The 22,680-nt window shown below is 39.1% G+C and overlaps 1 protein-coding gene across 2 annotated transcripts; it reads left to right on the top strand.

The window, feature by feature from the left end:
- The first annotated feature begins 487 nt into the window (after positions 1-487).
- il23r (interleukin 23 receptor) lies at positions 488-21,713 on the top strand. Of its 2 annotated transcripts, none has more exons than XM_037771312.1 (18): positions 488-2,127; positions 2,267-2,406; positions 2,492-2,603; positions 3,970-4,099; positions 4,209-4,384; positions 5,448-5,571; positions 5,654-5,820; positions 7,215-7,351; positions 7,433-7,634; positions 7,743-7,825; positions 9,296-9,497; positions 10,622-10,825; positions 11,982-12,080; positions 12,731-12,883; positions 17,025-17,165; positions 18,171-18,258; positions 19,706-19,796; positions 20,904-21,713. In XM_037771312.1, exons 3-18 carry the CDS (start codon positions 2,543-2,545, stop codon positions 21,543-21,545), a joined length of 2,700 nt encoding a protein of 899 aa, XP_037627240.1. In that variant the 5' UTR covers positions 488-2,127; positions 2,267-2,406; positions 2,492-2,542; the 3' UTR covers positions 21,546-21,713. The 2 variants fall into 2 exon arrangements, with proteins under 2 accessions (XP_037627240.1, XP_037627239.1); XM_037771311.1 differs by having other exon boundaries at positions 496-2,127; positions 20,901-21,713.
- Positions 21,714-22,680: the final 967 nt, after the last annotated feature.

The raw sequence follows: 22,680 nt of genomic DNA, 5'->3' as shown, positions 1-22,680 counted from the left end.
ACATAATCTGGACGTAGTATTCCTTAATCAACAGGCTTTTTTAGTAAAATTGATTTTATTAATATAATGTACTGTATTCAAACTATGCACTAAAATGACACAAATCATTTCCATTTTAAATAAAAAATCACTGTGAACTAAATTCATTCTTTCCTCTCTAGTGCACGTTGGGTTCATCAGACTTAAAACTTGACGTGAGTGTAAATAGATGATACTGAGGTATAGTTTGTGCATCTCATTCAGACCCCTGTGTTCATGTTCACACTGTGGTTTCAGTCTCATGTTAGAGAATAATATGAGTGGGGTTTTTTTTGTATTAGTCATTGTTTTCTGTTCATTGATTTCCGATAATAAATATTTCCATACATTTCCATAAAGCAGCATATTTACCCACTTCCATGTTGATAAGAGTATTACATACTACCTTTAAGGTACATTTTGAACAGATAAAAAATGTGTGATTAATTTGCGATTAATCATGGACAATCATACAATTAATCACAATTAAATATTTTAATCGATTCACAGCCCTACTTATTTCACTATAGTGAGTAAAACATCATTTTGGCGTAGTTTTCTTCAATCAATAAGCTTTTTTAGCATTTTTTAGTAATAAATGTTATTAATGTAATCTACTGCAAATTATGCAGTAAAAACCTTTCCTTTTTTTATCACTGTGAACTAAATTCATTCTTTCCTCTTTAGTGCACGTTGTGTTCATCATTCATTTAAAACTTGCCGTGTGTGTAAATAGATGATACCGAGGTATAGTTTGTGCATCTCATTCAGACCGCTGTGTGTTCATGTTCACACTGTGGTTTCAGTCTGAGGTTTGGTAAGTGAGAAAAAACTCAGTGGAGTCTCAGTGGTGTTTATCCACCTGATAACAGCTGTAATTAGGAATTCAGTCTTCAGCAAACTGGATGTTTCAGTCTGACTCTGTGGAGTATGTAGTATACGTGGTGAATATGAGTTGTACGTTTCTGAAAACTGAACAGCTTGAGGTCTCTCTTATCTTTACGTCAACATGCACCTCATCTCGTTTCTGGGTTTTCCCTGAAAAAGCTTTTGAAGTTAAAATAAGCAGCGAAAGGAAATCAGAAAAAGTCGGGTAGCTTGATAAAGTCTCAGTCTGCGAAATTTTTCCTCAAAAACAGTCGACACTCTAAGGGACTATGAACATAAGCAACCAGCTAAATGAGAAAAGATATCGGTTGATTTTCTCTTTCAAACTAAAAGTGTAAGTTTGTTTTACCAACTACTTAAAAGGTAGACCATTACATGTATGTTTATTGTCAGTTCAGAGAGAGCAGTTAATTATACTTTATTATTACACAACTTTGTTGAAGACTCAATTCTGATTGGTCAATCACGTTGTTCTACAGTCTGTTATTCCGTTGCTATGTATAACAGACCGTTGCTATGGGTGCAGTTCTGATGCCAGACTATGGAGGACCGCTTTTGTGTAAAATTATTGATTTCTTAAGTAAGTAGCTGTGTAATAAGCTTGATAATGTACAGCTAGCGGGTCATTGTTGTGAAATAAAGCCCTTCAAGGTGATGCAAGACCTTGATCCTTGACCTTGCATCGCCGTGTCGGGGTTTATTTCACAATAATGACTGGCTCCGGCTCGCTGTACATTATCCCTTACATGTTTTTTTGATGTGATGTGAATTTACTGTGTTCGCACATTTTAAGTTACTGTAAAAACCCTCAGAAGTGTCAGGTATAATGGAAACAGGTTGGTCAGTCAGCATATTTTTCAAAGTTCAAACTGATGTCACACAGTGTATGTTACATGTCGGGTTGATCACTTGGTAATCTGCAAACAGCAGCATGTTTAATGAGAGCAGCTTCTCAGCACACTGACATGTTAAAGTCAACTGAGTTCTTTGTGGTGGGTGAAAAACAGACAACAGAAGTAGGGCAAAAGTATCGGAGCTAACGATCAAAGTTTTCTGCATTTGCTGAAATACCACCAAACTAGGTCACTGGCCTCTTTAAGATGTTTCTCTCATGGAACAGAGTTCACTTCAGTCAGACGCAGCTCACAAAGCAAGTGAGGAAGATTGCTGAAAAGGTGTCGGATTGTATCGTGATAAGAAAACCTTAAAAACGTCACAAAGGTGAGCTTTGTTTAAACAAATCTACTAATGTTACTTTATGGTTTGAAAACATGTTGGATTGAACATTTCTGTATACTTTAAATATGTCTTATGAAATCAAATGTTCGTGATGACTTGACACAATGTATGTTCATTTCAGTTAATCAGCAGGATACTGCCGTGACACAAATGTCTCTTATCTGCCATGGTGCACGTATAAAAGAGCCGAAGATCAACAAAACTCTGCGTCTCCTCCTCATGTTAGACAGAACTTCCCCCAAACCTACACAGATGGCTGAGGTAAGTTTTGAAAGAAATTCCCATGAAGTAATTCTTTAGAAGGAAATATTTGGTGATTAATGATAAGAATGTCTTTTGGTTACAGCTGCTGAGTCAAGCTGAGTGGGTTCTAAGAGATTAACAAAGATGAGCTGAGATGAATCTCTCCTCGACCTTTTGGAGATTCATTGTTATACTTCTCTGTTTTTCCATCAAGCGTGAGTATTACAGTATCTATACATCCTATGGTTGGGTTAGCTCTGACTACTGTAGACTTATAACAAACATTTTCTATATATAATGCTCATTTTGTCCAAGATTGCGGGTCTTAAAGTCTTAAAGACAAGCAAACACACAAACCTGAATTTGGTCAGTTTTGTGTTTTTGAGCGATAGGAATACGTGTTAATCGATTAAAATATTTAATTGCGATTAATCACACATTTTTTATCTGTTCAAAATGTACCTTAAAATGAGATTTGTCTAGTGTTTAATACTCTTATCAACATGGGAGTGGGCAAATATGCTGCTTTATGCAAATGTATGTATATATTTATTATTGGAAATCAATTAACTACATAAAACAATGACAAATATTGTCCATAAACCCTCACAGGTACTGCATTTAGCGTAAAAAAAATATACTCAAATCATAACATGGCAAACTGCAGCCCAACAGGCAACAACAGCTGTCAGTGTGTCAGTGTGCTGACTTGACTATGACTTGCCCCAAACTGCATGTGATTATCATAAAGTGGGCATGTCTGTAAAGGGGAGACTCGTGGGTACTCATAGAACCCATTTTCAGTCACATATCTTGAGGTCAGAGGTCAAGGGACCAGTATTTATGTAGTAAGTATGTTTTCTTTAGTGTATAATCACCTGAAAATAAGAGTCGTTGTGTTTTTGTTACCTTAGAAAGGAGCCGTTTATATCTACATAGGGAGCAGGTCCTTCTTCACGGAGTCCGCCATGTTTCTACAGTAGCCCAGAACGGACAAACCAAACTCTGTTAACTTTTCCAGCTTGGGCCGGAGTCGATAGCGTTACTCGCTCCCTCTCTCTCTTGCTTCACCACTCGCTTCCCACGTACATCCACATTGGTTGCAATCTCCTCACCTCACCGCTAGATATCGCCAGATCCTACACACTGGACCTTTAAGGGACGGTTGTTTTTTATTAAAAAAACATATTTTTTAAATTAAAAAACAGGCTAATAGTAATGATGTGGATGGATTATTATTAGCTTGTTTCTGTCTTACACTCTGTGAGAAAACTATCAGAACTTGGAAGCCTTTGTGGTTTCGAGCTCTAAACGTTCAGCTCTGACCACAACGGTGAGGTAAAAAGAAAGTGTTTCGATTTTGTATAGCAGTCAATATAATTGTGGAAAAAGGCACATCATTTTTGTCTCAAACCTTTCTTGGCATGTGTTATTGCAAAGCCAGCAATGGGGATTTACAATGAAATAGGAAGAGAGGGAATCACATCCCCGTATCTTGGGATTGAAGCGTGTTTACTGTATAGCTGGACACTTTGATAGTACTGCTATGACGACCTCTGGGTGTGTTTTATATCTGGACAGGTTGCCCGCTGCTTCCTGCTGGCTGCCAGCGCTTCAATGGCCTCGGCTACCTGACAGTTCAACCAGCTCGGCTCTTCCTCATCGGCTCAAACCTGACGGTGTACTGCCACACCACACAATGTCATGGGAGGTAGGAATATGATCAAATATAGTATGATACTGTCTTCTGTATATTTTTGTATTAAATTCATTCTGATATGGAAAACATGTCCAGATGCAGTTATGTCTCTGTCTTCCAGTTGGAAAATGTCCCTGGAGCTGAACAGTGAGACTGTGAATTCTTGGAAAAAAGTCAACTGCACCACGATGATATTCAGTCTGTTCAACGTCCGGATGCCGCGATCTATCGTGCACTGCAAGCTGAAGAATGACCAGCTGTCTAAGATTGTCAATGGACTGGATCTACGCGGCGGACGTATGTATAGTTGACTCTGATGCCTACAACAATACAATCAAAGAACAAGGTCAGATAATAAGTAAAATAAAGATAATATGATAAAAGTTGAATAATTAAAATGATAAAATAGGTAGCAGATCGTAGTAATGTAGTAAAGTAGTAGTGTTTTATTGGGCTTCAAGCTAAAAAAAAATCCCATTGTGAATTAATTTATTTACATTGTGAATTAGAAAATGGACAGCAGGCCACACGGCACCCTATCGTGTGCCAGATTTGGCGGGCTGTAAGTTGAGTATCACTGGCTTATATTTTAACACTGGGATGGGTACATGAATGTGTTCAAAAATATAAAATATCAAAAAGCTAGAAAAAAACCCAAAGCCCAGGTATCGGTATTGGGACAGAAAAAGTCGGATTGGTGCATCCCTAGTTAAAACTTTGAATTACCTTTCCGTCTTAAAGTTACTGTGTGAACACATTTCGGGGGATCTATTAGCAGAAATGGATTATAATATTCAAAACTATGTTTTCATTAGTGTATAATCACCTGAAACTAAGAATTGTTGTGTTTTTGTTTGCTTAGAATGAGCCGTTTATATCTACATAGGGAGCGGGTCCTCTTCACGGAGTCCGCCATGTTTCTACAGTAGCCCAGAAGGGACAAACCAAACACTGGATCTAGAGAGAGCCTTTCATGTTTTTAGGCCACCGTAGTTCTTTGACGCGCTACTGCCAGCTGCCATCTGACTTCCGTTGCTCCTAAAGTAGTGTTATTATGGTAAGGATGGGCTTTGAGTGAGGCGTACTGCGTTACCACGGTTTTGCACTCGGCGGCTCACGTTACCGCAGTCGAGGAAAGGAAAAGATTGAGCGGAGAGGTACTCAGTTGGCTGCAATCTGAAACCACACCGCTAGATGCTGCCAAATCCTACACACTGTACCTTTAAGATTTTGAAGAAGCTTTTCGAGCATTGAAAGAATTCAGTTTGATTTTTATTTACAGACTGGCTCTGATTATTTCTCTCTGGGGGAAAAATCAGTGGTTTGCTTTACATTATTTTTTTCTATTTTGTGCTTGAAGTCCCTCCAGATAAACCTGAACATATTCTGTGTGAAACAGCAATGAGCTCAGATTTTATAAACTGCTCCTGGGAGAGAGGACAGAAAACTCACCTCCTTACTACCTACAACATTTCACTCAACAGGTATGCTGTTATTTTTTTATTGCCTTCTTTTCAGTATATGCTTTTGTCAACAGCAAACCTTATTTTTAATGTTTATTATCAGAGAAAGTGGGACCCAGGTGCTGTTCGATCAGATCCAGGATGCTGAAGGAATCACCATACCCCGAGCACTGACGGATGAAAACACTACATACCAGCTGAACATCACTGCTTACAACCACTTCGGAGCATCGCAATCTGATCCATTCATCCTCTGCGTAAAGGATATAGGTAGGCTGAGTGTGCATCTACATAACGCTTTCATTTTTAGATTTCTTTTATCTGATTTATCAAGTATTTTCTAGAGAAATGAGTCATCCTGTGGGCTGTCGTGTTCTTCTAGCGTCACAGTTTGACTGATTAGACTGGCCGAACAAACTGTTCCTCTGTTTTCTTTGAAGGGAACGATTGCGTCGCTACCTCAGCCCACTTAAAACGCTGTTTCAGTTAAAGCTGAAGTAGGCAATTGGAGCAAATATGATAAAAAAAAGTTATTTTTATAAAACGGTCGCTATATCATGACAGTAGTACATGAAACAGGTAACCTGAAAAAAATCATGTGCTTCTGTGTCCTCCGGTGTCCTCTGCAAGATTTCACATACCGGAGGAAAACAAGCAGTAAAAGCTGATCTGAGGTCCGCTGTCCAGCTGCCGTCTATGAGAGCCGGCCGTCAATCACTTGCGAACTCCGACCAAACGATCAAACTAGGCAGCGCTGATCAAATATGAATCAATATTCTGTTACGTTAATGCCTATTTCTCTCCTCAAATGTTTTCAGAATCATCTTGCAGTGCACGGTTTAGCTGTAAAATGAGAACGTCTCTGACAACGCTGCCATTGTGAAATCTGGTGAAGGAACGCCAAGTTCTGGTCACATGACCGGAGCACAGCTAAAAGGAATGCTCTCTCAATGAAATGACCTGTGATTGGTCAAAGTCTCCCGTCACAGGCTAGATTTTTTAAAGCCTGAAAACAGAGCCATGAGGAGGAGCAGAAGTCTAGTTTTCTCTCAGAACACTTGAATTACAATATGCTGAAAGGTTATAATGGAATTTTTGCCTAATGATGCCAAAAATATACTGCCTACTTTCACAATTTATTTTAATTAATTAATTAATTAATTAATTAATTAAATCATGTTTATTTCTGATTAATGACTAAAACAACTGGACACACTGAGCTGCATCTCAAATTAATCTTCAGGTTCCCAGCTTTCAGATGATGTTCAACACTTCTCCCCTAAAGACCCCCTGTACCCACCCTAAAAAAAAGACAAAAACTGGTCTATTGTGGGTCTCAGAGGGTTAATCTTTGTGCTACTTCAGTGTCCGATGTGAAGTGATTGCGGCGTAGCACCAGCAACTGTAACGTCAAGTCCATTCAATGTCTGTGGTTCAATGTCACAAGAGTTGACAGAAATTCTTGCTGTCTCATTTTTTTCTGATATATTATAGCTAAAAAACTAAAACTGAAATGAATTTATATTCTATTTTTATTAGCTTTTTAACCTGAGTTTAGTTTTTCTTAAAGGATATCGTTTTTATTTAGTTTCCCTGCCTATTTTTTTTTTAGTTTACTATAATAAATAACCCTGGTCCTTCTTCTATGTTTCTTTGTATTGCAGTGATACCGGAGACGCCTCATATCACGCAGATAGAGTTTGGGAATAACTCCATAGCAGCCGTGTTGCAGTGGAAAACCTCTGACTCCTCAGAGCGTCTCAGACCCGATGTCAGGCTTCGCACAGATAACGGCTTCTGGGTAAAGTGATGTCATGACTCCCGCTTAGTGGTTATCAGTCAGTCAGTGTGTGGGTGACTTAATATACTGATTGTTTTCTAGGAAGTGGAAGAGGGAACAGAACTCAGTTATGGTCTGATACAAGTGGACGGACTGAGGCCTCTGACTGAATATGAGTTCGAGATGAGAACATGTAACTCGTCGTCAGGACCAGAGCATACCAACACGCTGAGGTCAAACTCCAGCAAAAGGTCGTTCTGCAGCAAATGGAGCAAATCTGTGAGGAGGAGAAGTCCTGGAAAAGGCGAGCACATACTACTTATTTATCATGTATCAAAGGCAATGTGATAGATGTGAGAGTTTGTCGTCACTCGTGCAAAACCCACAACTTGTGGTTAAACTTTATCTTCAGGTCCATCTCAGCAGCTGCACGTGTGGAGGAAGTTCGGCAGCTTGGGGACAAATGGGGTGCGCGTGGTGACTGTTTTGTGGAAGGTAATGTGTCATCATAGCTGTTCATTATCTTTGGCTTTATATTGATATTGCACATTTTTGTAATATAAAGTCATACCAAATACCAGAAATTTGATACATTCATAGAGAAAGTCGTACACTACTCATTGATTAAAGGATTTTTTCACCATTCTGGGAAGTAGGCTAATTTGATTTCTCGTGGAAAGTTACTAGATGAAATAAATAGAAATAAATTGCCGCCACTTATCTGTACGGAAACCATAACGGTAACACTTTCTATGACACCCACTTCTACAGTGCATTATAAACATACTTATAATGCATTATAATCTGCTTGTATAATTATAGTTATAAGCACTTCATTATGTTTTATAACCATAATCACAACACATTAGAAACCATTTTATAATGACTTATAAGGTCAAGTATCATAACAATTCATAGTTGCTGGTCACTTTTTTTGCAAGGATCAAAATATTTTATAATTCCCATTATTGTAATACATTATAATCTTTTTATAATGCATTATAATCACTGTTATAATGCATTATAATGTCATTATAAATTACTCTATGTGGTCATTGTTTGAAATTAATGCTAATTAACTTTTCTGTGTGTGTTCTTCTTGAATAGATTTAATTACATTTTTTTCACTTTACTTAAAGCAAACAATGACCACATAGATTAACTTTTAATCACATTATAATGCATTATAACAGTGATTATAATGCATTATAAAAAGATTATGATATATATACATATATATATATACACATATATATATATGTATATATATATATACATATATGTATATATATACCAGCAATTATGAAGTATTAAGATACTTGACCTTATGTGATCATAAAATGCTTTATAATGTATTATAATTATTGTTATAAATCATTATAAATACTTATGAGTGCTTATAATAATAATTATACACTGCTATGAGCAGATTATAATGCTTTATAAGTATGTTTACAATGCATTAGAGACATGGGCATCATATAAATTGTTACCATAATAACTTTTTCTTGGCAGTGATCTGCCAAGCTAAGAAATAGTCTCATAACCCCTCATGAAACCACTAGCTGTTGTTTTTACACGGTTTTTTTTACGGATTAAACATCGGAGTTATAATGTAGTGAGCTTTAAAGGTGTTAGGGTTAGCTGTGGTTGCACACTGGTAGCCCTGAAATGGAGCTGAAGAGTGAAAAGGCACGTGTGAGCTTGCATGATGTCACATCCGTTGGATTTTCTCAGAAAAAAACGTCCTGCATTCTTCACATTAAAAGCAGTCTAATAGAGGAACCCAAGAAAGTCGTGGAAGTCCTAATTTTTTTAGGATTAGGTTACAACCTTATCACACATTGACAATAAAAAAAATGATTAAAAAACGTTTGTACGTGTAAAAACTTCCATACAGTCTCTTTAAAACATACTTGCTGGATGATGTCGAAACCTAATGTGATGGATGGACTTCTTCCCCAGCCTCCGTCTCCAGAGGATTACAGTGGTGCGGTGCAACGGTACGAGATCTTTCTGGGTAAAGACCAGAAACAGAAAGTGACGTGTGCTGCTGCTTCGAGCAAGTGTTCAGTTCAGGTACCAGCGGAGCTCCAGGCGCTCAGCATCAGTGCCGTCACCTTGTATGGAACGTCTCCACCGGCTGATGTGCCACTCAGACACTCAGGTACCTCTAGTAAGACCCACAAACTGATCATGTTTGGCTTTCTTTTATGCTGTTTTCTTATTCTTCTCTCTTATTTGGCTCTTGAGGAAGTATGTTTTTATTATCAAGTGGAATAAGTGGACTCTTGTGATGACATACTCTATAGCTCCTCCTTCTCTTACTGTCTCACGATCATTTTTCATCTGCCTTAAATATGTTAGTACTTTTAGTCCTAGTCTTTAGTCTCCTTTAGTCTTCTAGTAATTTCTTTTCTTTATGGTCATGATTATTATTATTTTAACGAATTTCAATTTTATAAATAATTATTTTCCATTCACTTACCTACCATTATTATTATTATTATTATTATTATTATTATTATTATTATTATTATTATTCTTTTGTCAGTTTGTTTGGCTGTTTCTCCTTGCTTTTATTTTGTTTATTTTCCTTGTATTTTCTTTCTTTTTTTCTTTCCCTTCACATAAAAATATTGCTTTGGATTTATTATTATTATTATTATTATTATTATTTTGTCTGTTTGTTTGTTTTTTTCTACTTGCTTTTATTTTATTTATTTATTTTTCTTGTATTTTCTTTCTTTCTTTTCTTTCCCCTCACATACAAATTTTGACTTTGGTTTTATTATTATTATTATCATTTTGTCCGTTTCTCCTTGCTTTTATTTTATCTTATTTATTTATTTTTCTTGTATTTTCTACCTTTTTTCTCTTCTTTTTTTTCTTTCCCCTCACATAAAAATATTGCTTTTGGATTTATTATTATTATTATTATTATTTAATCTGTTTGTTTGGCTGTTTCTCTTTGCTTTTATTTTATTTTTCTTGTATTTTCTATCTTTTTTTTCTTCCCCCTAACATCAAAATATTGCTTTTGGATTTATGATAATGTTATGGCATATTCTTTGTCTTAGTCATTGATATTGTATGATGAAATTACTTTATATCTTGGAGAACAAAGTACATTTAACTGAGTCAATAAATAAAAAGTAAAAAAAAAAAAAAAGACACTCTGGTACACAAATATAAGACACAGAAGATAAAACCGAGCAAAACACGTTTACACTACAACAGGAAAAAAAAGCCCAGTTAAATGTCATCATTTCTTGGTGTCTATCTGTTCAGGTGATTTTGGACCTGTTTTGAGAGAGCTGGCTCCTGCAGCTAATGGCAGGGCTGTGTTCGTCTCCTGGTCGTGGCCGGAGAACAAACAGCGGTCAACATCTGGAGGAGAACCACTGCACTATGTGTTGGAATGGACAAGTGTTCCTGAGGCAGAGCTGCAGTGGCAAACGGTTGCTAAAGATCAAAACAACACTTTCATGACAGGTAAACAACACACACACACTCACACACACATGCTGATCGAGAAAAAAGCACTCTTGGTCGATGTGATTGCTCTTAAATTTCTCATTGAAATCATTTTAAAATTGACCTGTTTTATGCATTATAACTGTTTTGTATTGCATAATAACTAGATATTGTGCTCATTCACTTGTAGTGCGTGACAGTTGTATCTGTCTGCTTGTATTGTTTGTGTTTATTGTTGTAACAATGTCTGTGCTGCCCTTTTGGCCAGGTCACTTGAAAAAAAAGATTTTAATCTTTTAGACTTTTATCTGGTTAAATAAAAGATATATATATATATATATATATAACATAAAACCTGGTATTGCATCTAGGAATCTCAATCGATTAAAATATTTAATTGCAATTAATCGCATGATTGTCCATAGTTAATCGTGATTAATCGCATTTTTTATCTGTTCAAAATGTACCTTAAAGGCAGATTTGTCAAGTATTTAATACTCTTATCAACATGGGAGTGGGCAAATATGATGCTTTATGCAAATGTATGTATATGTTTATTATTGGAAATCAATTAATAACCCAAAACAATGACAAATATTGTCCAGAAACCCTCACAGGTACTGCATTTAGCATAAAACAATATACTCAAATCATAACATGGCAAACTGCAGCCCAACAGGCAACAACAGCTGTCAGTGTGTCAGTGTGCTGACTTGACTATGACTTGCCCCAAACTGCATGTGATTATCATAAAGTGGGCATGTCTGTAAAGGGGAGACTCGTGGGTACCCATAGAACCCATTTACATTCACATATCTTGAGGTCAGAGGTCAAGGGACCCCTTTGAAAATGGCCATGACAGTTTTTCCTCAACAAAATTGACTAAGTTTGGAGCGTTATTTAACTTCCTTCACGACAAGCTAGTACGACAGCTCTAATTGCGTCACATAAAAAGCCACTAAATCTTTTAACCCGGCACAAAACATTTAAAATTACTGAGATGCAGCAGTGACCTCTTGTGGGCAGTTGATGACATTACACTAGTTTGTGCTTTTTTTAATTTTGATATCTGTTCTTTGTTCTGCAGCCAGCATTCACAAGCAGAGTTGACTGTTTGTGAAACCCAGTGGAGCTCGTCGTGGTGACAGAGTTTAGTTTTCTTGTATTGTTTCAGGTCTGACTGAAGGTGTGAGGTACAACATCTCTCTATATGCTGTGACCACCAGAGGCATCAGCGCTCCATCATCCCGTCTGGTCTACTCCAGAGAACTGAGTAAGATTCATAGATGCCACATATGTCCCAATATGTTTTTATTCTGACAATTCTTATTTTAACCCTTTAGTGTCCTCACTAAGAATGGAAAAAAGTCCTTTATACCCCGCAGTTTTTTTAATATAGACCTCTACCAAACAGTTGAGATGTCGCTTCATAGTAAAAGAAAAATACAAACTATTTACAGTTATTATGCTAGTAATAGGTTAGTATACCAACATGTGTCAATTTGTTACCATTGAATTCGAAGTATTACCAGTACTAGTTTTATTTTCATGTATTTATTCTATATTTTTACAGTAGGCTACTTTCAAAAACATCTCAGAAAAGCTGAAAAATCTTACTGATATAATTTTTTCATCAAACATATAATGGAATAACATTAAATATATATTAACAAATTATATTAAATACGAATATAATAATAATAGTATTAAATACTTGACAAATCTCCCTTTAACAGATAAAAAAATGTGTGTTTAATCATGATTAACTATGGACAATCACTCAAATAATCGGGATAATCGATTGACAGCCCTAATGAAAATATTTCATCATCTGAGTTTATCATGTGATCGATTAAATATGAGGGAAACACACGATACACTTCCTTTATATACTCAACCATCATCCTCTCTCTGTCACTTCAGAGCCGGTGTCTGGTCCCATCACGTCAGTACTGGTCCATGAAGCCAGACGGATCCGGATCCAGTGGGACGAGCTGCCTGTAGACAAGCAGAAAGGTTTCATCACAAAATACACCGTCTATCTGCAGATGCTGGACTCCAACAGCACAAAACTCGGTGAGATTGTGTGTGTTTGTTTTATTTATGTGAATAAACAACTGAACAAATTAAACGATAAGTCGATCAGCAGAAAATGAATCAGCTATTTTGATAATCGATTAAAGGGACTGTTTGTAACTTCTTACACGTATAAATATTGCGGGTTGGTGTCCCATGCCTGCTTGCATGTGGCTACGCTGTTCAGACAAGACTCCAACACAAACTACACGGAAGCACCAAAACCACAAAGTTCTCTCTAGTGAAGCCAGTCTTGCTAAACCGTGTTGGCCGCGGTCGGAGGACGCGGTCGGAGGACGCGGTCGGAGGACGCGGTCGGAGGACGCGGGGGAAAACGTAGCTCTGGTTTCCAGGGCCGGAGTCTCGGCTGTACTCTGCTCCGCTGCCTGCCTGCCTGCTTGCTTTCACTCACACACTGCGCTCGTTCTCGCTCTTTCGCTCCATTCTCATGTGCATGTGCGCACACTACACACTGCAGAAGAGTTAGTTTAGCTCTGAGAATATCTAGTGAATGTACAGGGGACGTTTGTGCAGAAATAAATGCTGCAGCTCCTCCAGACCAACAGAGGTTTCCCGTGTCTTGCGAAGTGACGGGGCTCCGCAGCGAGAAACTCCGGTGTCTCCCCTGTTCCGTCCGGCCGCGGTCGGGAGGCTGAGGCACGAAAAGCCAACACTAGGATCAGCATTGATTCATGGAGAGACCTTCGTCTGGTCAGCTAACATTACTGCCAAGCAGCTGAAATATAGAGTAATATTGTGCTTTTAGCTGACGTGTGTCGCCTCACTGTTTTGAGCGATGCTCATTCATGTCTATATAGAGCGAGCACAAGCGCGAGCAACAGGATGCTGACTTTCGTTGACTTAACGGCCACAGGTGTCGCTGTTAACAAGCAACTTCTGATTCTTACAAACAGTCCCTTTAATGTTTAAGTCGTTCTTTTGTAGCTAAAACGACAAAAGTTCACTGGTTCAAAGTTTTCAGTTTGTAATGATTAACTGCTTTTCTTATTCTTATATGACAGAAAACTGAATATTTTAAGTTTTAGACTATAAGTCGGACAAACCAAGTGATCTTAAGACGTTAAAACAATTAATCGAGAAAGAATTCGTCAGATTAATCAATATTGAAAATATACAATATTTTATTTATTTTATGATTTTGCTTGCTTGATTTATGTTGCTTACGTTATGTTTGCTTGTTTGTTGATTCCATGACTTATTGAGATGAAGGTTGTTTTTTTTAAAATCTCACCTGCATGACTTGCTTCTTTTCTTTTGTTGTTTTTGTTTCTGCTTCTTTGTATTATTATGCAAATAAATAGATCAAATCAATTGTTAGTTGCCGCCCACACTGTAACATGGGTAGGCTGGTCTAAATTCATAATAGAGAATTTTCTGCATTTTATAAATATTTTAATCCAATTTTTCAAAGCTGTGAGCACCACATACAAACATCCATTCACCTCCATTGTATTTTTAAAAATATCAGATATTTGAAAACCTGATGTATCCTGTAATAAGACCAACACTATTTGCTTGATTAGAAGTTATTTGATCTGAAGGTTCGGAGGAAACACGACTTTGCTGTGAGTCGTTTCCTGTTCCTGTACACTGAGGACTTCTCTTGACGCTGCTCATTTAACCATACGTTGTATGTGTGTGTGTACTTTACCTCGGTCGGGCTCTAAGGCATGCCTCTCTGTACTGTATGCACATGTGTGGGAATTTATACATGAAGTATGCATATATATATTGTTTCAGCACAAGCCACTGTTACATAATGGAAAGTGTGTAGCCACTGATGCTCCCCTCCCACAAAGCTTCAGAGCATCAGCAGGGTATTTCACCGCTCATTTCCAGTAATGTGGTGAAAATCAAACAGACAAACTTCCATTATTCTTTTGTGATTAATTGTACCTTGTACGCCAAGAAGAGATGTTTTAGTTTCAGTTTGTTTGCCTGTTAGTCAGAGGGTTTACAAAAAAAACTACCGGCCCGATTTTCATGAAAGTTGGTGGAAAGGTGTAGCATGAGCCAAAGAAGATCCCATTAAATTTGGAGCGGATCCAAATCATGGCCTTGGCAGAGGTCTGCACTCTCTGACAGCCCTTCTAGTTGTTTATTGAAACAGCCAATATCCACATAAGAAATAAAGCCAATGGAGCATAACACATGTTACAACATTGATTAAAGGACCAGTGTGTAACATTTCAGGGGATATATTGGCAGAAATGGAATATAATATTAATAACTATGTTTTCATTAGTGTATTATCACCTGAAACTAAGAATCGTGTTTTCGTTAGCTTAGAATGAGCCCTTCATATCTACATAGGGAGAAGGTCCTCTTCACAGAGTCTGCCATGTTGCTCCGCCATGTTTCTACAGGAATCCAGAACGCACAAATCAAACACTGGTTCTAGAGAGAGCCTTTCATGTTTTTACTTTACCTGAACTTTACCCTACACCATACATTAACATTTACTAGTTTTGTATCAGAAAGCGTGACTTGGAGTTATATCCTATAAACCTCTTGTTGTGCCAAACTGATGTTATAATTTGGCAGAAGTTCTCAACGTATAACTGATACGGACTTTCACTAGTGAGCAAATTGATGTTTCAAACACTGGTTGTCATCATTTTCACAATGCCTTTCGGTGAATCATAGAGTTTTTCTAGAACTGGCTTTGACCACGAACAGGAAGCTGTGCGGCTACATGCACACATGCAACCGTAAGGCTGTTACTAACCAGCCTGCTTCATGCACTATTTCTGGAACCTCACTGTAACAACACCTGAGAGCTTACTTTGTCCTCTTTCTTATGTGACATGTTGTGTGTTTGTACTGGATACAATCATTCTTTCTTCAAGTCATTTCATCTTTAAGTTTTACTTAAAATTACTTGAATATCATCTTATTCTCATCTTTGTTTTGCGGCTACTCATACCTCAAAACATAAATTATCACATAATAATAAATGATCAGAATCAGGTGCTAGTTTGGAGATGTTATGTTTTGTTAATTAGCCTTCATCTACATACTCCTGGTTTCTCCTGCAAATTGAAGTTCTTTAGCAACCGAAAAGTTAAACTCAGGTTGAGAGTGAGATCTTAGCACACAGAACTGTACTGGAATTTTTCTTCATTCATATTTGCCAAAATAATCTCACCACAAGTCCATTTAGAAGCTGTTCTGTCAACACATTCTCACTCCCAACTCGTCACATACCGCCGCTTGGTCAGTGCCCCTCGGTATCGGAGACTGCCGCACAGGGTACCCCTCTGGCGTTACTTTTGGACGGACCAGTGACGGCGTGTCAATATACGCTCGTAACATGAATAGTGTCCTTTCAAAATAAACTTAAGGAAGTTAGGTTTAGGCAACACAACCACTTAGTTATGGTTAGGAAACGGTCGTGACATTGACTTCACTGACGAGACTAACGACTCACGATACCGATGAGTCACGTGACTAAAGACTGACGTGATCAAATATGTCAACGTTACTTTGGATTTTGCCCAGTTGTCATAAAATTGTAAATGTTTTCTGAGCACTTTAAAGTCGCTAAATTCGAATTCAGAGTATATCTATTGCCTCCACACGGCTCTCTACATGGCGACGGCTAACAGAGCTAACAGTGCAAACAACGGCAGCAATGCTAACAGAGCTAAATGTGTTAACCTGAGGGGGAACCAGAGGGTGGGTGCTACGTTTCCACGGTAATGTGGCGTTATCAGCTGTAACCGCCGTATGAGGGCAGTGCAGAGCGATGGCCATGAGCTAGCCAGTAGGGTACGCTCACATGCACTAAAAGGCAAGTACGGCTGGCCCGGCTATGTAAACAAAGCACAGCTCTGATTACAACACACACAGAGGGAGAGCGACTTCATTCTCTGCTCAGGTAGACATTACTCCTCTATATTTCTAGTTGTTTGATGCTATATTAATGCTCTGGATATCGTATAGAGCACCTTTAAGGACTTGTCGTCCATGACGATTACTGATTTCAGTGTGATTGTAGCACTTGGTAAGGCAGTTAAACTTGCCTAACTGCATATTTTAAAACATAAACAACTACAATAACAGTAATTGTGCTGCCGTAATAAATAATACCATGACTGACATTTTGCTCGTCCTCCAGTGACAGTGTCAGGCTCCGGTCCCAGACTGATGTGGCTGGACTGTCCTGAAGGAGCTCTGGCTCTGCAGCTGACTGCATCCACCTCATCAGGAGAAGGGAAGCTGGGGAACCGGATCTGCTCTCAGCCCGAAAGCCCTGCAGGTCAGTCTCCTGCTGCCTTCCCATTCCCACATTAAAAACACAAACATCAAACTATTAAGGCGGTTATGTGGACGCATTAAAGGGATAGTTTGGGTGTTTTGAAGTGGGGTTGTATGAGGTACTTATCCATAGTCAGTGTATTACCTACAGTAGATGGCTGTCGGCACACCCCCAGTTTGGAGAAACAGACAGGAGTACCAGCACGGGAGCAAAGCAATGTACTGGTGTGGACAGGGGCAGCAGCAAAAACTGATTTTAAACACCTAAACAATCAATATCAGTTTAAGTGTATGCTATATTTAGTATATTTTCACCACTTTACCTTACTGTCAGACAGCCCTTTCCAACAGGGAACTGAAGCCGATGTATCTATCTATGCTCACGTCAAAACCACCAGACTCCTTTGAAAAAAAACAGTAATTTTACCTGCCTCAATCGGTAAGTTTGTGTGACTTTGGTGAATCCAAACTAACCCTTTAAAACACCAAAGTCACACAATAACATAAACAAACTAACCAATCGAGGCAGCGGTAGACCAGCAACTTCCGTGATCTGCAAGGTAAAATTACTGTTTTTTTCAATGGAGTCTGGTTGCTTTGGCGAGAGCCAAAACATACTGTAGATTGTATGGCTGTCTCACGGCAAGGTAAACTTACAAAAATATTCTAAATATGGCGTACACTTGAACTGATGTCGATTTTTTTAGGTGTCTAAAATCCGTTTTGCTACTGCCCCCGTCCACAGCAGTACATTGCCTTTCTCCCGTGCCGGTACTCCTGCCTGTTTCTCCACACTGGGGGCGTACCGACCGCCATCTACTGTAGGTAATACACTAACTGTGGATAAGTACTTCATAAAACCCCACTTCAAAACATCCTAAATATCCCTTTAACTGTAATTCCCCTCCATGTTATGTCTGGGCAAGTAATCTTTAAGTGGGAAGACTAAAAAAGAACTGTGTTTTTTAACTCTCTGACTAAACTGTTCCCTTCTTGTCTCCTCTAGTTGACCTGGTGATTGTGACTGTTTTCATTGTTACCCTCTTGATAGCGATCATAGCCAACCTGATGTGCTGGAGTTGTGTGAGGGAAAGGTATTGTTTTAAGCATTATTTATGTTCATTGTTTCATGGAAAACAACAGTCATCACAACAGACACCATCTAATAATAGTGAAAGTATTCTGAGGATTAAACATCACTTGTTTTCCCTCCTCAATCTCCTGCAACTGATGTTGAATGTGCATAGGTTTTGTTTTACTAGTAACCAGGATGGATGCCACTGTGGCTGATTTTTATGAAGAACGAGAAGCCACACGATTAACATGAAAAGAAACCCTGCTGTCGAAAAGACACTCTGTGCTATGTGGTCAAAGTGCCCCGATCTGATAGTTGGTTTTAGCTGTGGAGGAACTGAGTGTGCTTCACGCAATGTGGCATTGCTATCATGAGCAATACACTGTAGCCAGTGGAGCAATGTATAAGTGTGTTTACTCAAGTACTGTTCTTAAGTACAATTTTGCAGTACTTGTACTTTACTTGAGTATACGCCACTACATCTCAGAGGGAAATATTGTACTTTTTACTGCCCTAAATTCGTATGACAGTTTTAGTTACTTAGTTTGTAAAGATAATGCTTTGCAATATATAAAGTAATTAGCTCCAACTTTATCAGCTGCAGGACCAGTGTGCAACAATTAGGGGGAATCTATTGGCAGAAATGGAATATAATACTAATAATACTAGTATGTTTTCTTTAGTGTATAATCACCTGTAAAGAAGAATCATTTTGTTTTTGTTACCTTAGAATGAGCCGTTTATATCTACATAGGGAGCCGGTCGCCATGTTTCTACAGAAACCCAGAACGGACAAACCAAACACTGACTCTAGAGAGGGACATTTGCGTTTTCGCGTCAGCCTCCATAACTCTGCACGCTTGGCACACGGGAGAAGTTTCAGTTGATTGCAATCTGCAAACTCACTACTAGATGCCGCTAAATCCTACACACAGCACCTTTGAGTATATTTTGACGCTAATTTGACAGCTGTGACTACTAACAATAGCCATGTTTGTTGTTTTATGTTTGCTTTGGAGGGAGGCCTGAACAGTCAGACACAGTCAGTGTTGCTGACTTGGTGACTTTCTCTCTAGATTTAGGGACTTGTAGTCCTAGTGCTGCTGGCTACTTTCATTGGAAAAGAGTTGTCAACACTGGGCTGGGTTTTTCAGTTGGATAATTTAAAAAATGTAGCATACTCTTGCTGGTTTCTCAAGATTACCAACCCTAGCTTTAAGTAAGAATTTGACTGCATGACTTTTACTTGTACAGTAAAGGAGTATTTATATACTGTAGTGTTGCTACTTTTACTTAAGAAAAAGATCAGAGTACTTCTTCCACCACTGACAGTAGCACAATAACAATGTTTTTGTTTTCTAAATTCTGTTCATTTTGCATCATTACTGCATCTGATACTAAACTATCATTATCAATACTGGATAAACTGCTCTGACCTTTAAAACCTAATTGTCTTTCTATCTCAGGATCAAACAGAAATGTATATCCTGGGGACCTGCCTGGCTCGATGAAAACTTACCAAAACCAGGAAACAGTAATGCCATCAGACTACTGGAGGTAATGAAAGTGAGCTCACTGTGTTGACATTCATGCTTCCCTCTTTTTGTATGAACCGCTGTCACCAAAACAGCAACAGCTTGCAACTGCACCAACACCAACAGTCCAAGCAGAACAATACAGGAAACATGCTAAAAAACCATAGACTGTATATAAGAAGTGGACGTAGTCACCGTGATGTCACCCATTGGCTTGTGGACTACAGTTTTGAAGCCTCGAATTCAGCATTTTGACCGTCACCATCTTGGTTTTTGCCGTCGCAATCTTGGTTTTTGACCATCACCATCTTGTTTTTTGGCCATCGCCACCTTGGTTTTTAGCCATCGCAATCTTGGTTTTTGACCATCACCATCTTGTTTTTTGGCCATCGCCACCTTGGTTTTTAGCCATCGCAATCTTGGTTTTTGACCGTCGCCACCATGGTGTTTGGCCATCGCCACCTTGGTTTTTAGCCATCGCAATCTTGGTTTTTGACCGTCGCCACCTTGGTTTTTGGCCGTCGCCATCATGGTTTTTGACCGTCGCCATCATTGTTTTTGGCCATCGCCATCTTGGTTTTTGGCCATCGCCATCTTGGTTTTTGGCCATCGCCATCTTGGTTTTTGGGCATCGCCACCTTGGTTTCTGGCGATTGTCACCTTTGTTTTTGGCCATCGCCACCTTGGTTTTTGGCCATCGCCATCTTGGTTTTTGGCGGTCGCCATCTTGGTTTTTGACCGTCGCCGTCTTGGTATTTAGCCATCGCCACCTTGGTTTTTGACCATCACCATCTTGTTTTTTGGCTGTCGCCATCTTGGTTTTTGGCTGTTTCCATCTTTGGTCTACCCAAAGCTAATGACAGAGGTGAGGGTTGGAACGTAGATGGACCGCATAACTGCAGACGCCGCACCGAACCACCTGTTCATCTCCCTCTCCATTTTACCCTCACTCATGAACAAGACCCCGAGATACTTAAACTCCCTTGCTAGGGGCAAAGACTCAATCCCAACCGGGAGGGCGCTATCCACCGTTTTTCCAGCGTTTTTTCTGTTTTGTACAACGTCAAATCATCACATCAAATCTAACTATGGTTTTGCTTTTGTTTGTTTGTCTTTTGGTCACCAGCAGTACGGAAGCGAATTGTCCTTCTCGTCCACCGACAGCGACCCTCCGCTGTCCCCCATCAGTTTTATCTCCCAGGAGGAGAGAGATGACGTGTACCCCAACATCCACCTCGAAATATCCCGAATTGAATCGGGACCCACAGAAGCCACAGTGGAGACGACACCTTTGCTAACGTCACATCCCGGGACGATGCTTGTTGACGGCCAGCTGGAAGATGTCGGCTACAAACCCCAGATTGCTTCGTTGGCTCCACCAGGAGGAGAGGAAGTGAAGGAGACAGAAGAAGAGCAGAGGGACATACCATCGAGTGGGGAGGAAGACCGATGTGCATTAGGATTACTGGGAAGCTTTCTGTCCGGTGTGGAGGTGGATATCACTGATCCACCTCTGGGGCCGACCCTCAGCTCTGTTGGCGGTCTTTTGTGGCCTAAAACTCCCGAAACAACCAGTGTCTTGAATCAAGGCTTCTTACTGGGAAGGACGGGAACTGAGAACAATGTGAGAGCAGACTCACCCTCTCTGGATTTACAACAAGGTGGAATAATGACTCCTGACTCAGCGGATACTTGTTTATCTCAGTATACAGTTGAGACACTTACTGGTGGTTATTTCCCCCAAACAGCAGCTCTGAGCAGCGCTACGTGACACAGAGGAAGAAGGAACGATGGGAATGAGACACAAACAGGACAATGTGCACTATTAAACTGATTTTAAAGAAAGCATTATATTCAAGCACCACTTCACTTGAAGTGATTACCTCAGTGACTTTGTGTAACCAGAGAAAACTAAGTTAATAAATGAATAAGAAATGTTTATATTGAGTTTGACTGAATGCCGTTGTAGAGGTAGAGCGGGTCGTCCACTAATCGGAAGATCAGTGGTTTGAGCCCTGACTCCTCCAGTCCACATGTTGGAAGTGTCCTTGAGCAAGATACTGAACCCCAAATTGCTCCCGAAGGCTGTGCCATTGGTGTGTGAATGTGTGAATGTTGGCATGCAGTGCTTTGAGCGGTCGGAAGACGAGGAAGTCCTTCTATTTACCATATATGTGGACTCTTAGTCTTCTTATTAAGCTCTTTAATACATAAAGAACACAAAAATTGTAGAGGATCTGGACCAAAATTTCAGCTGCAGACTTGTGGATTTACTAGAAAGTGAGTACATTGTCAATAAAGGATTGTGAGTTTCTTACTTTATAATAAACAATCAAGTCTGCGGCTATACATGTTAATTTAAGATATTAATGAATGGATTGTGGTCTAGTTGCCCTGCAGTCTTTTTACAGATGGTAAGTGAAATATTTCTCTTTGGTCCCCCCCAATAGTCCATCCCTATTCTACAAGAACATCTTGGATTATTGTCTTCAAATGTCAACCAGAAACCTGGGTGTGATGTTTGATAGTGACCTTTCTTTTGAGAAACAAATTATAAATGTTGTTCAGTCACGTTTCTATCAATTAAGGAACTCGGGTCTTTTCTCTCTCTCGGCCTGATCTCGAGAAGGTCATCCATGCTTTTATTTCTTCTCGGTAAGGTCATTGTAACTCATTGTATGCAGGGTTGAGCCAAAAAACGATCCTGTGCCTCCAGCTGGTACAAGGTGCAGCTGCTCGTCTTTTAACTAATACTAAAAGAGAAGATCCAGCCCTATTTTAGCCTCTCTTTGCACTGGCTACCAGTCAGTTTTAGAGTTTATTCTAAGATTTTACTGATCACCTTTAAAGCACTTCATGGTTCAGCCCCAAGTGACCGGGCTTTTGCGGTCAATTCCCCCCTCCGG

Source organism: Sebastes umbrosus, chromosome 5, assembly GCF_015220745.1.
Source record: "Sebastes umbrosus isolate fSebUmb1 chromosome 5, fSebUmb1.pri, whole genome shotgun sequence".
NCBI classification, from domain to species: domain Eukaryota; kingdom Metazoa; phylum Chordata; class Actinopteri; order Perciformes; family Sebastidae; genus Sebastes; species Sebastes umbrosus.
This window is presented reverse-complemented; position numbering and strand designations above follow the sequence as displayed.